The sequence below is a fragment of the Sceloporus occidentalis genome, unplaced genomic scaffold, assembly GCF_023333645.1.
Source record: "Sceloporus occidentalis isolate IW3139 unplaced genomic scaffold, rSceOcc1.0.p SCAF_47, whole genome shotgun sequence".
Lineage (NCBI taxonomy): Eukaryota > Metazoa > Chordata > Lepidosauria > Squamata > Phrynosomatidae > Sceloporus > Sceloporus occidentalis.
In genome coordinates this window covers 735,832-750,192 of record NW_028317027.1, presented here as the reverse complement: position 1 = coordinate 750,192, position 14,361 = coordinate 735,832, and the positions used below count along the sequence as shown (strand labels likewise).

Genomic DNA, 14,361 nt, shown 5'->3' with positions numbered 1-14,361 from the left:
ATAAACACTGGAATAATAAATTCCAGTTACACATTGGATTGCATTAAGCCAAGTATAAAGATTGGGGGGGGGTCTAAAATAACCGGGGGAAAAAATGAAATGTGTCACAAAATGTGTCATTTTGTCAAGATAAAGTTACAATAGCAATTCTATAATATTTTACATTTAAAGCAGCAAGAACCCTATATCATGATGCAATCAATTTGCACCTAATTTTGACCATTTATCTTGGACAGAGCATTAACCACATCAAAATGTTTCCACATAAAACATGTGTATTCCATTAATATGAAACAGCTGGTCACATACCTGGTATTTTTACCGTTCCGCTTGTGGAAGTGTCATCTGTATATGGATGGCTGCTTTCCACCACAACAGGCTGTGAGGAGAGGCGACCACTCTGGGAGTCAGTGGCCACATCTTCCAGCTCTGTGACACATAGCTCCAACAGCATGTCAGCCACCTGAATGACAGGTAACGCAACATACAATTAATACTCAACAGCAAGAAGGCCGACGACAGAACACATTGGTATGAACTGGCACTAAATGCTTGTGGAACTGAAAATATTACCTTTACAAGCGGAGGATGCCAGGAACTGAATTTAAATACTAGCCAGCCCTTGACATGAAAATTGCTGATCTTTCCTGTTTCTGGCCGAGTCCACCTTTCTTTGATCAAGACACTGGTGGGTGCTTAGGTGGTTGTGTGTGTGTGTGAGTATATTATATATATATAACATCCAAAAATAGTTACCGGCACTCCAGGGACTTCTTTAAATAATAAATTATATAAAGAAGTCCCTGGAGTGCCGGTAACTATTTTTGGATGTTATATGATTTGCTGTTGCAGCTACTTGGCACCGGGCTAAAAAAGTGGTGATTGGTGTGCAATTGTTGATTTTGGACTGTGTGTGTGTGTGTGTGTATGTATATATATATATATATATATATATATATATATATATATATATATATATATATATATATATATATATATATATATATATATATATATATATATATACATACATACATTTCTTGGTAAGAGTGATCCCCATTTTACAATTAAAAGGGCAGCGTTTCACTCTTGAAAACAATGCTTATAAGCATGTGTATGGGGGTGTGAGTACTGACCTGTGGATATGCTGTGCCCATACCAGATAGCACAGCAGAAAGAACATCTTTCCCCTTCTCACCAGCCCTGTTAGAGACAGCCAGTTTCAGAAGGTCAACCATGACTCGCGTGTCATCAGGGATAAGCAGACTTGTGAATTCATCCAAGCACTGAGGTTCAGGGCCTGATACTTTGCTTTGGCTTTCCACATCCTAAGCAAATAGATGACATTTATTTTTAAATAAAGAAATATTTCAGGGGACAATATAATGACACTTTTTCCACAATTTATTACCATAGAAGGACAAAAAAGGCGATGTGCTGTGTCTAACATGGCCTCTACCAATACAATGGTGAGCATTTTTTGTTTGCTCTCAATTTACTCTGATATGCAGACATTTAACATGAAAAGAAAAATTCAATGTAAGCCTGTTTTTTTTTTACATTTTAATTCTAACAAGCACACTTATTAAATAATTTAACTTTTTTTTTTTAACAAGCCGTGTAAAACTGCTTCAACCTGCTTCAAACAGAAAAGATGGAACACTGAAGTCAAACACAAATTATTTATGAGGTTAGCAACAAGAGGAAGCATAAATCATATTTTATGAAAAATTATGAACCTATGTGAGACTACTCACTTCTTTTGTTTTTGTCATGGTCTCTGCAATGATACTTGCTGCTCCTGGATCATCTGTGACCGGAATGAAAGGACGGGACGAGGCCGCAGAAGCAGAGGGAGTAACAGCAGATGGTGTAACAGCATCTTCAGAAGGAACCTGTACAAAATGGGACACTTGGTGAAGATCAGAGCTGAAGAAGTTTAAAACACCAATGATTTGGAGATCAGATCAGCAAACGCTTGCCCATATATGCGATATGATTAAATACTGATTAGTTAAGAGTTGAGTTAATTCAAGTAAAGAGACACTTCTCCTAATATGCCGTTTCTGTACTGGCTAATTATACATAAAATGTTGTACTGCAACACAAGCATTTAGTGTGAACATTTCAGTATATTTAAATCATACCTCCCCTCGTCTGTCTTGCCAAGGACTTGGGCTCAATCGCTCCTCTAAATCCATAGCCAACCCCACATCATCACTGTTAATAGGACTGGATGTTCCAGACATATCCGATGGTGGAGCTGTGGATAAAGATGGACACTCCACTGGTGCAATCATACTGGCTGGCATCAATGCCGCAACCACAGCATCCCTGCAAAATACAAGCACACAGACTGAGGCCCATACAAATATTTAACCAATTCAGCATAACCAAATGAAGGCATCTACAAAGTGTGTAAAGCAGAGGAAGCTGTCACATGTATATCATTGAGTCTGCAGTTGCCAGGAAAGCAACATATCTTTCAACACATACTGTAAATGCTACAAACGTTTATAAAACAATAAGTAAGCAAAACAAATTCACTTTGGCTTATTTACTTTGGTTTGTTTGATACCTGGGGGGCAAATTTGCTTTGTTATTAGAATCATGCTTTGGATCACAAAAATGTGAATGAATCAACATTCAGGTGTCTCTGTATTTGGTTGGAATACTAAGGTGCCTATAAACATTGACTTATTTGTTTGGATTCCATAAATCATTATCCACTTAAATAACATACTTTTGATTTTTGTTTCTGCACATCAAAAGTGGACAGAGGCTAGTGACACATTATTTTGACATACTGTAAACACACCATGGTTTATAGAACACCTGCATAATTAACATTAAGTTTCTGATCACAGGTGTATGGTCCAACTACTAACCCTTATCCTGAGTCATATGGTTAACTGTGTACACAAACTCAACCTCACCTGATTGGCTAACACGTGCCTTGGCCTATAGCGAATACAAATGATATATACATATATAATGATTGGTGCGATCCTGTGTTTCGTACCTTGCAAACATTATCTGCAGTGCTGTCAGTAGGTGAGAGAGTGCTTGTTGTTTAGCAAGGCTGCCATCAATAGACAGAAGTATTTTGGCTAGGGATGGTCGGTTAGGTTTCAAGTTATTCACTCCACTTATTTTATTGCTGGAGGAGGTGGAAGATGACTCTGAATCTGATGGAACACCTTCACAAAAAAGAAAATGTGCATGATAAGACCAAACAAAATCCAGTCCATTGCTTAAGCAAGTCTACTCTAAAATACGAATATCATAGGTGAATAAACGGCCTGTAATTTCCATTTGGTACACAACACACATGCTCTTTGGGGCCCACATAGCCATGTAATCTGTACGGGAAAATAGTGGAAATTGTATTTTACCAAGATAGGAAGCTCCAAGGGGGTCCCTGGCTGTTTGGAAAAGGACAGGTTCATGAACAGAAGGCGTGGCTACATCCACAGTTGTCCAAGCCACACTGTGAGAGGACCCACAAGCCACACGTGTTATCTTCTGCCCTTCCAACCCATGAACAAGTGTAGGTTTTCTGTTGACAGTAGTTGTCCCGTTGCCTTGTTGGCCATGATCATTGTCACCCCATGCATAAACCTAGAAGATTAATAAATTGGTCACTTCATGCTGAGCCCAATAGCTTGCTGTGTGAAGAAATCACTCCAACACAATGCATTACCTGTCCTGTGTCAGTAACTGCAAGGCAATGGAGAGCACCAACTGCTACATGAACAATCTTCTTTCCTCTGAGCCCTTCCACCACTTGTGGTTTTCTTACATGGACATCAGTACCATGACCAAGCCGGAAGTAGTCACCTTTTCCCCTAAAATGAACAGTTGACATTAATTAATATGTTTACACTGGAAATTCAAACGTGAAACAGTGCTTGATACACCACCGAAATAAATGGTTTAGGAATTTTAAGGAATGGGTCTACGTGCTTCTATACATTAGAAATTAGGATTAAGACACATAATACTGTAGGATTTTGATCATCTTTTACATGTGTCTTCTAGTAAAATATAAAATGAGCTGTACTTATTTTGACCTTACCATGTCCACACAACTCCGGACTTTGTGAGTGCCAAAGAAAACTGAGCTCCACATTCAATCTGGCAAACTCCTTGTCCATTCAGTCTCTCGATATTCTGAGGAATATTGCAGCCTTCGCTGCCCCCACGACCTAGCTTTCCAAAATCTCCATCACCCCAGGAAAATACCAGTCCTGAAACCAAGAAATCCCGCTTTAGTACAGATCACAGATAATTCTGCAGCACAGCATCTGTGTACCTTAAAATTCACATACCCTCATCTGTCAACGCCAGAGTCTGTGCATCCCTACTTCCGCACGCCACCTGTATCACCCTCTGTCCCAGAAGTACCTTTACCTGAAGAGAAAAATTAGTAAATAAAATAGTTGAAATCCTGTGTGAATACCTACAAGCAGGGTGCCCTGGTACAGAACAAATATGAAGACTTATCAAGAGGAGCAAGGCAAGTCATTATTAGTAACAGTTGCTTATTAGAATAGCATGATTAGGGCTACCCTTACTGCTTATGCACAGGCATGCTATCCTAATGCGTCCTGAAGGAAACATACAAAGTAAAATTACTTGAAAACTGCATGAGGCTTTTTTCTGTGAATATTTTACATTGAACCATGAAAATAAGTAAAATCTAATGGAGGATAATAACACATGTAATCTATGCACAAAGCATGCCATAGACAATATTATTTTGTAAATGGCACATTTGAAACATACTTTTCCACATACACACAATGCATGGAAAACATGTTACACTATGCATGGCAAATAATCTAGGTATGGCTTCTATATTCGCCTGGCTCTTGCCTCAACATGATGGTTTAATACACCTATTTACGCTTTTTTTTTGCCTCACCATTTTAGGTTTTAGCTGTGTTGTGTTGTCCCCATGTCCAAGGCGACCATATTCTCCAAGGCCCCATGTGTACAATTCACCACTAGATGTAATCGCCGCGCTATGAGAGCTGCCACACGCAATGTCCCGAATGCGTTTAGTTTTCAGCGCCTCTACAAGACGAGGTTTATCACAGTTCCTAAAGAAAAGAAATACTTAATGAAGCTTTTTTTCCCCCAGAGATTTCGTGATTTAAAATGAGTACCACCGGTCTGCTCCGATAATCCAGATTAACCATCCCATTGCCAAATTCTATTCATGATTTATTTACCACAAATTATATTGCGCAATTACTGATTGTGCCACTAAATGTAAGTGGACATCATTTTTTTATCCATTTAAGATTAACAAATATACAGTATAACAGAAAGTACTAGTTGGTTTTTATTTTTTCATATAAATTCATCTGGACGACATTGCTGATTGATCTTGGAAGATGCAGAAGTATCATTTTGTTTGTTTATTTTGTATTTACCGGGACCAATATCCCTCTTTTTAATTTATTTTCACATTGTCACCCTCCAAGTTTCTTGTTCACTATACCACCTGTCTGTAATTTCATGATAAATTGATCAGTTATGTCATCAACGTGTAGTTAAATTTCACATATTTATATAAGTCACTTTACCAGCACTTTGGTGCTGTACACTGTCAAAGTCAAACAAAGGTCATAGGTGTTCTTAAGCCTGAAAATGACATGTCTTCATGTCAATTTAAAATAATGAAACAAATATAGCTAAAAATTGGAGAACTTCAGAGCCAATAATGTGGGTAAAAATCAAATCCCAAATATTACACCAATGGTATATGGAGAAACTGATTACGACTCATGAGAGATGGAATCAAAAAAGTTATGAAGCCTGGGAAAAATGGATAAAAATTCTTCTAGATTGTAAAATGGATTGGTAAAAAAAAAAAAAAATTAGCACCCTAAAAAAGAAATCTTCATTGGTTAATTTATACCAACGGATTAATAGCAAAAAGATGCCCTAAACAAGTCAACAACACACTGATATATTTTATACTCTTTTGGTGATAAATTGATACATGGAATCCAAATGATGTATTGTCTATAACTGTTTGATGATATGTATGTAATTATGTAACTATGTCTAAATCTTTTGTATTTTTGTATAAATTAAAAAAAAAATTTAAATAAATAAAATAATGAAAATTTACAACGGGTAAAATCCCAAACACATAGGGTGACATAATGCCTGTGTGCTAAGCGTACTTCCAACTAAACAGTCTTTATTGAAGCATATGCAGAAAATATTATAATTTACTTACATTCTGCTAAAATGTCCAAGCTTCCCATCATCACCCTCACCCCAGGAGAAAATCTTTCCATCCACTGTTAAAGCCATCGCGTGCCTTCCACCTGAAAATATTTTTTGCTGTATTATTATTTGCATTATTTGAAGAGATGGAGAGGGGGCAAATATTTACACATTGAAACAATGATGAATTATTGATGTACGTGCACACATATTACTCCATTACCTGAATGAACAGCAACTTTCTTCACTACATAGTTACTAAGAGCCGTGGTTTGGCGCGGAATGGGCACAGTGCCACTGGAAAGGCCAAGGCCCAATCTTCCATTTGTGGCCTCTCCACATGCATACACTTTACCCTCTGCAGTAACTGTAAAAATGAGAAAACAGTGAGAAAACAGTGAGAAAACAGTGAGAAAACAGTGAGAAAACAGTGAGAAAACAGTGAGAAAACAGTGAGAAAACAGTGAGAAAACAGTGAGAAAACAGTGAGAAAACAGTGAGAAAACAGTGAGAAAACAGTGAGAAAACAGTGAGAAAACAGTGAGAAAACAGTGAGAAAACAGTGAGAAAACAGTGAGAAAACAGTGAGAAAACAGGCAACAATGCAGCACACAAAGCTTGCGTTGCGTCATTAAATAGTACCTGCAAAAAGGCTTTTTGATCCACCAGCAACCTGTACAACATTAAGAGCCGAGAGCGTCTCAGAAAACGAAGGAACTTTGATCTGCATTAGAAAACCAAATTCTTATGAGTAATTCCATAGCATGACATGCAGTAGGAATAAGGCTGTGTCTTCCTGTACCATTGGTACAAACTTGCCATTTGTTTTATTAGATTGGCTCTCTTTTTCATCAGACTTTCATATACAAGGAAATTACCTCGGGCTTTAGGAGTAATAGCCTAAATATCTATATCATGATAAAGCTTATTAAAGTATTAAAATGAACTACAAAAGGAACCGGTAAAAGGCAACATATAGGTATGCAAAGGTTAAGCACAATTACAAAACCTGCATAGAAAATAGGTGTTTTAAAACCATCTCCATCTGCTTTGATGAGATATTATGCAGCTAAGTTGAAACAGCTGGTTTGCACGCAATATAGCAATTGCAATTCTGTAAAACATCCAGTGGAACATTCCAGCTCACTCTTATATGGCACAAGAATTGTCCTTTTCACATAACCCAAGTGTGAGCAAATAATAAACAAATCTCTTTATGTGTTTGCCAGCAATTCCGGAGGGTGTACAAAGCAGCTTTAATGTACTATACGCACAATACTTGGATAACAGAAGCTGTCCCCTTCGTGTGTACAGTATGTGTGACTTATGCTAGATCAATGGACAGATGCAGATTGGGCCTTACCTTGGAACCCTTTAGTCCTCCTAGCTGATCTTTGTCATTTAGACCCCACACAAAAACCTTGGTCCTGATCGATGCTGTCGATTCTAAGCCAGCCGTCTTTTTCCTCACAAAGCTAATAAGCGACAATAAAAAAAATATTACTCAAGCTTCCTTCACTCAGATATGACCATGAATTCTAAACAAAGCTCATTTTAATTACAGGACATAGAGTTTGGTAATTACTCAAAGTTATAAAACATTTTATACAATCTGAAGATATTACAGAATAATCCAATTTAAAATAACGATATCTATTTAATTATAAGGTGCTTTATAGAGGTGTGCTCTAATGCCAAGTGCTTTACAACCCTATATAAATCAAAGTGATACTTATGAAACAAAATATTGTTAGGGAAAAGATGGTGATCCAGAAGGTGTAATGTATGTGATGGTTTTCTCCGTACTCACTTTCTGTTACTGATTAAAAGCATCTAAAATCTCCTGGATCTATTTTCATCATCACTCACCTGCCAGTGCTGGCTTTATCATCATCTTCTTCCTCATTATCTGAAGCAAGGAAAGGAACAGTAGCCAAGTCCTCATCTTCTGCCCGAATCTGCCCAATGATGCTCAGCTCATGGATTTTACAGTCTATGCCAGAGCTTCGGCATTGCTTTATCGCAATTTCTATATACCTGTGATACTTAATTTGGCAAAAAAAACAATAGCTATTAGAAACCAAGTTGTAGTAGCTGTAAAAGCTTTAAAATGGTGTTTAGATTACACCCAAAAACATACACAAATTATTTTCTTACTTCTGTAGAGTCACTGAGGAGCAGCACGCTCATATCTGTTGGGTTGATGTTGATTGTCTTCAATTCTATCAAGTTATTGAGGGAATTGCCACCTGTGGTAAAATGAAACAATGAGTCTGTGGGTTTTCTATTATGCCTGTGTAGTTATTTTACATAAATCAGAAATGGAATACCCAACCTGAAACAACAACGAGAGAAGGCATATAGCTGCTGTCTGCAGGATCCACAATCATCATCAGTCTATGAACCAACACATCGGGGAAGATCTCCAAACGGATCCAGTGCTAAACAGGGAAACAAATGAACCCTTGTTATGGACAACAATTACAGAAACCACAAAATCTTCTTACATAGTGGACCAAAAAAAATTAAAAAAAATCAGTAAATTTACTTATAAGAAATCACAACACAATTTTGGTTTTGTAGAAAGTGTGCAAAGTGAATTTATATTTTTCCCATATGGTATAAAGACAGTCCCCCATTCCAAATGTGCAGTTCGTATCTATATTTAACATTTCTATCATGACTGCTTTGTGAGGTTAGTTTGATTCAAAACATGACAAAGGCTTCACTGTCTCTTAGGCAGCAGCCTTCCAACAGCCATTAGCTACAATTTAATGTATAAACCCATTGTTGGTCTTTATATACACACTACTGTAACTTGCCTTTCCTTGTGACCCAGATGATTGCCAGCACTGATCACTACTGTCAATAAGACGTGAGGCTTGATTCACAGATGAGGAAACATTTAGGTTTTTTACAATCCTTGACCAGTCATCAAGGAGCATTCCCCGCTGTCCACTATGGCGCCGCTTCAGCTGTCTGCCGGAGCGTCCGCAAAACACGGGGGACTGGCCTGTAACAAGATGCAAAATATGCATAAATACATTTACCGTATTGGCTCGATTATAGGCCGCACCAGAGTATATAGGCCGCACCCTAAAAGTTAGGTGCTTTTTTAAAGAAAAATTGTAATTCTAAGTATAATAGATATGCTGCCACTCTGTGCCACCCCCCGAGATACGCTGCCACTCTGTGCCACCCCCCCCCGAGATATGCTGCCACTCTGTCCCCCCCCCCCCCGAGATATCCTGCCACTCTGTGTCGTCGTCCCCGAGATGTGCCCCCCTCCCCTAGACTTACCAGTGCAGACTCCGAGTCCCGGAGGTCTTGCGGGGCCGGCGGGGGACATCTGTTCTACGCAATACGCGTATACAACTTCCGGTGCCGAAGTGCCGGCAAGGAAGATTAATAAAGCGCATCGTGCAGACGTTCACCGGCAAGCGTAAACAACCTCCGCTACCGGCACATCTGCACGATGTGCTTTAACAATCTCCCTTGCCGGGACTCCCCCCCGTGGGAATTCCTGGCAAGGGAGATTGTTAAAGCACATCGAGCAGACATGCCGGCGGCGGAGGTTGTTTACGCACATCGCCGCAGCTAGTGAACGTCTGCACGATGCGCTTAGACAACCTCCCCTGCCGGCACTCTCCCTGTGGAAAGTGGTGGCAGGGGAGTGTATCGGAGAGTAGGGTGCAGGTCCCCTGCAGCGCTGCGGGGGATCTGTATCCTAACCCTGCTGCCTGCACCGCACGGCATGTCCTGGGCATCGGGCAAAGTGGTGGGGGGAGTGTGGCCTATATTTGGGCAAATACGGTATATGCAATAAGAGTCACACCCACACAACATATAAATACACAAAAGCAAGCGTATGTTAACACATATAAACTTATTACCTGGTTCATTTATCCTGCCAAACGTGTGTCTTGCATTATGTTTTCGGTTTTTGAAGCATGTTTCACAGAAATCAAAGTCATCACAGTTGCGACATTTGAACCTTGGTCCATGAATAGGGAACATCTGGCAGCCATCGCAGCTGTTGAGACCAAACAGCCATATTACTTTGTCCAAACATCACTTCTCAAAAACAAGCATACTGCTTATAGTTATTCACAAAAAAGAAAGTTGAAATGTAATCCTTACGTTACTCCAGGGTGAATGCTCGGGACCAACTCCATTTCCGACAGCAATCCTGTCCAATGAGACTGCTGAGGGAAATCTACAATAACATCTTTTCCATTGGCACTGAAAGCTACAGAACAAAACATAACTTAGAACTTAAAAATAACTTAAAACATCCAGAAAAGAATACGTCTTTAAAATATAAATCTGTATTAAAGAGAATGCCAGGCCCTGTTATAAGAGCCAAGCATCGTCAAAGGAAACAATGCAACAAGCAAAAAGAAAATGATTTAAACTCAAATTAGTGATGACAGTAACACAAACAAAGACAACATGTACACTAACAAACTGAACCAGAATAGTCTTTTTTTAGTTAAATGCACGTTTTCCCACCAGAGCAAAATTCAAGGAGGGATTCATCTGAAACCACTTTTTGTATTCACACTATGTTCCTACTTGGTTTGTAGATGAACTTAGCCAAAAGCTTCTCCTGTTTATCACTGCTCACAACACACTGACAGCCAGTACCAGCACTGGCTCTTATGAGAGTTCAATGGCATTACTTTCCTGCCAGTAATCGGATGCTACAGGCCTTTTTTGTTTTTGGGTCATGTAAAATACTATGGTGCGTCTTCCCATACCCAATTAATAACCAGGTGATGTTATTTCATTACTATAACCACTATATGCGAAAATATCTCATACCCCAAATAAAAGGAGCATTTTCCCTTCAACTAATTCATTAGTAGTGTACAGTGCTGTACACCATCTGCGGCCGCTGACGGAGTCTGTACGAAAGCTACCAACATTTGTTTCACGACCGATGTATAAGCAGAAGGCTAGCTACATATTAATCCAATTCAAACTGACAGTAAAGCAGTTTGTATGTTTATAATACAAACAATAAAAATACACCAGTGGGAATTACTTTTTTCCCAGCATTCATCTTGAATAAGAGTTCTGGCGCAAAGTATGGAAACATTAAAACTACTACATTCCCAAGGAGATGAATGGTACAAACTAGTGATGTTGACATTCATCCGAGAATGTACATTACCTTTTACAACCCCCACGCTTCTATGAGTTACGGATCCCCATTTGTATTTTGGTGTTGTAACTGAGGCCTTCACCCGCACTTTGTCACCAATTTTGATGTGTGACGGAGAACTCTGTGGTGGGAAACCTGGAGATTTCAACGACAGATAAGCGTGTCTTAATTCTACCACGGATTAACTATACCTAGAAAAACGCACCACAATGGAAGCAGACTCACCTAATAGTTCCACATGGATGTACCGTACCCAATAGGTGCCACCTTTCTGCTGCCAGTCACACTGAACGTTAAGGTCATGAAGCCCATCTCGGTCCAACTTAATAACTTTCCCTACATCGCCCTCGCAAACTTCTTCATATGTTCGGCAACATCGTACCATCATACCAACCTAGAATGAACAATGCAATACTATTAAGAAGAAACCTTCAAATAATCAAACTTCATATTTCTGATATTTGCCTAAAAGAAAAAAAGAGAATTGAGATAAATATAATAGTCCAGACAGCTTTACTGTCTTAAAACTCTGATTTTAAGTAGCAACTGCAGGCAGACTTCATTTGGGTTCATCCTACTAGATATAGATTTCGGTCTGTTAGTATCTAAGAGAAGGATTAATGTAACATTGTTTACAACAACATTTCAAATTACTGAAACAAGGGTATGCCAAGACAATAACACGTACCTGGATATTCTCCCTCACATACACTGCATAATCATCGTTGCTTAAGAAATCAGCTCTTTTCTTATAAGTTTGACTTTCTGTCACAACTGCACCACTGGGCTACAACAGAAAGAACATCACGAATCAACCGCAGTTAAAGTTTTTTATAATACAGCGAGGGAATTAGATGAGCATGGGATAAATCTGGATATCATATGCCTAGACAAGATCAAGTGGCGGTTTTTCTGCCTTTAAACTCTCAGATTCTAACCAAATGATCAGCTTTTGAAGAGGGGGAAAAAATACTTGCATTTTATAGAACAAATTTATGAGAGAAAGTCATTACATCAACATATAAAAACACACAGTTCATTATTTTCCAGAAATGCACTGAAATTCTACCACCCGTGAGCAGTTTACAGCATGATATCAATTGAGTTTTCAAGCATGATTGGGCTGCAAGATGTTTACAACCAAGCCCTTTGTATGCAGATAAAGTTAATGTCACAATTTCAATATAAATTTTTTAAAGAAAAAAGTACTATATCACTTCACTGATTTGCAGAAGGGGGAGTTTTTAAATATCCGTGTCTGTAGAATGGATTAGCAATGAACTAAAATTGAAATATGATTTTATGACCTAAAACAAGTTGTATTGCTTAAACAAAAAAAAAAGTCTACATACTATGAATTAAAAATACCATAAGGTGCTGTTTTGAGGGTGATTTAACCGATTAAATTCACATTAACAACAGTAAAACCAACCACTGGGTATGTGGCTTCCAGCTCTTCGACTTCTTCTACCACTTCATCATCTGACTCTTCTGAAGCTGTGTCAACATCAGACAATTCGGTGACCTGGATGTCAGGGTGATCCACCAGCCACCCTACTAAAGCCTCCACTCCTACAAAAATAAGTCCATATGAGTTATCGATCAACGAAGTTGCATATTGATTATCTGTTGGCAATATTAATCCCTTTCTAGACAAAGAAGTACCAAAAGTTTTATCATTGGAAAACCATATACACTTTTTAAAAAAAAATTCTAATTCTCCTCTTAGGTTGAAGTGTGTGATTTCTTTTTGGTCCCACATCTGACTGGGTGGCTGGCCATGATTAGGCCATGTTCATTCTTTACCACTGTGAACTACTTGTACAAACTGCACTGAAATTATTGTAAACACCAGAAATTGTCCCACACCTTCAAAATGTGTGTATTAAAACATTAAGACATCAGGAGCCGACTGAATGACACACTCATTAACTCTCAGGCAGATCAGGGCTGTGATTTGGTTTTCTGATATATTTGCATATTGTTACTAATAAAAACATGTAGAAAGTTTTATTTAAACATCATTTGAACTACCTGGGGAACCTGATGCTGTTCCGGATGCTCCAGAGAGGGACTTGAGAGCAAACTCAATGTTTTTTCTCTGAAATCCCATGTCCATCAGTTGAACTACAATGGGAACGGGTGGGACAGGAGACTGCTTGCGCTTCTTTACTTTTGGCGGATGGATGTGTTGCACTGTGACAGGCGAAGATATCTCACTGGAGCTACAAAAGTCCTCAAAGAGGGGAGTGGATGGATGTGTAGACTCCACCGCTAAATACTGACAGACGGCCAAAGCAGCAGCCTACACAAAAAGCATAAAATAATTGTGTTTGTGTAATATATTTAATATATAAAAATGGCATGTTAATTTTCTTGCAGTGAACCTGACAAAATACCTCCAGTTCTTGTTTGTCAAATATGGCTTTCACTGGAGAAGGCTGAGTAGCTGCTGTTAGTAACTGCTGCAGAAGTATCATTGGTGGCTGAGGTCCATCAGGAGACATATCACCAATGTCAGGTGATGCTGCAGCACCTTCATCTGGAAAATAAAACCCAGACAGATTTCATATTTCAGCCTAACGTACCAAAGATAGTTCAATGTCCAATTCAGCTGCACAAAGACTATTTATTAAATCAATTTATTATTGCGGCAGAACTCTTCCTATCTGCCAGTCACTATTAATGGGAATGCCTTCTTTCATCAGACACCCTAGAACCGTTACACAAGTCTAGGGCTGCGGAAGACAAGCAGGAGCTGTGTTTAAACAAGCAAAACTGCTTGTGGGAGGGCAAGGCACTGGTGTAGCCCCTCCATGTATTTGCAAGGGAGGAGAAAATGTTTATTTAAAGGGGCCTTAATATGCATTATGACGGAAAAGTGAAAATCCAAAAGAATTTCAAAGGATCCACACCAATATATTTTGTGCATATTTTTGTTCTAATCT

General features: G+C 38.8%; 1 protein-coding gene across 1 annotated transcript in view; it reads right to left on the bottom strand.

Annotated features, from left to right (window-relative positions):
- LOC149289180 (E3 ubiquitin-protein ligase HERC2-like) overlaps nucleotides 1–14,361 on the bottom strand; it is an 81,530-nt gene that overhangs the window by 19,760 nt on the left and 47,409 nt on the right. Inside the window, exons 45-70 of the mRNA XM_089490854.1 lie at nucleotides 13,813–13,955; nucleotides 13,448–13,718; nucleotides 12,846–12,985; nucleotides 12,102–12,200; nucleotides 11,639–11,807; nucleotides 11,423–11,548; nucleotides 10,387–10,495; nucleotides 10,140–10,279; nucleotides 9,069–9,259; nucleotides 8,582–8,687; nucleotides 8,404–8,495; nucleotides 8,116–8,291; nucleotides 7,610–7,721; nucleotides 6,889–6,970; nucleotides 6,470–6,613; nucleotides 6,257–6,347; nucleotides 4,928–5,105; nucleotides 4,332–4,413; nucleotides 4,079–4,250; nucleotides 3,704–3,848; nucleotides 3,396–3,621; nucleotides 3,023–3,200; nucleotides 2,148–2,334; nucleotides 1,758–1,895; nucleotides 1,137–1,328; nucleotides 310–463 (exon numbers count right to left, since the gene is read on the bottom strand). Of these exons, the coding sequence (XP_089346980.1) occupies nucleotides 310–463; nucleotides 1,137–1,328; nucleotides 1,758–1,895; nucleotides 2,148–2,334; nucleotides 3,023–3,200; nucleotides 3,396–3,621; nucleotides 3,704–3,848; nucleotides 4,079–4,250; nucleotides 4,332–4,413; nucleotides 4,928–5,105; nucleotides 6,257–6,347; nucleotides 6,470–6,613; nucleotides 6,889–6,970; nucleotides 7,610–7,721; nucleotides 8,116–8,291; nucleotides 8,404–8,495; nucleotides 8,582–8,687; nucleotides 9,069–9,259; nucleotides 10,140–10,279; nucleotides 10,387–10,495; nucleotides 11,423–11,548; nucleotides 11,639–11,807; nucleotides 12,102–12,200; nucleotides 12,846–12,985; nucleotides 13,448–13,718; nucleotides 13,813–13,955 (3,843 nt within the window). The remainder of the gene's footprint in view (nucleotides 1–309; nucleotides 464–1,136; nucleotides 1,329–1,757; nucleotides 1,896–2,147; nucleotides 2,335–3,022; nucleotides 3,201–3,395; nucleotides 3,622–3,703; nucleotides 3,849–4,078; nucleotides 4,251–4,331; nucleotides 4,414–4,927; nucleotides 5,106–6,256; nucleotides 6,348–6,469; nucleotides 6,614–6,888; nucleotides 6,971–7,609; nucleotides 7,722–8,115; nucleotides 8,292–8,403; nucleotides 8,496–8,581; nucleotides 8,688–9,068; nucleotides 9,260–10,139; nucleotides 10,280–10,386; nucleotides 10,496–11,422; nucleotides 11,549–11,638; nucleotides 11,808–12,101; nucleotides 12,201–12,845; nucleotides 12,986–13,447; nucleotides 13,719–13,812; nucleotides 13,956–14,361) is intronic.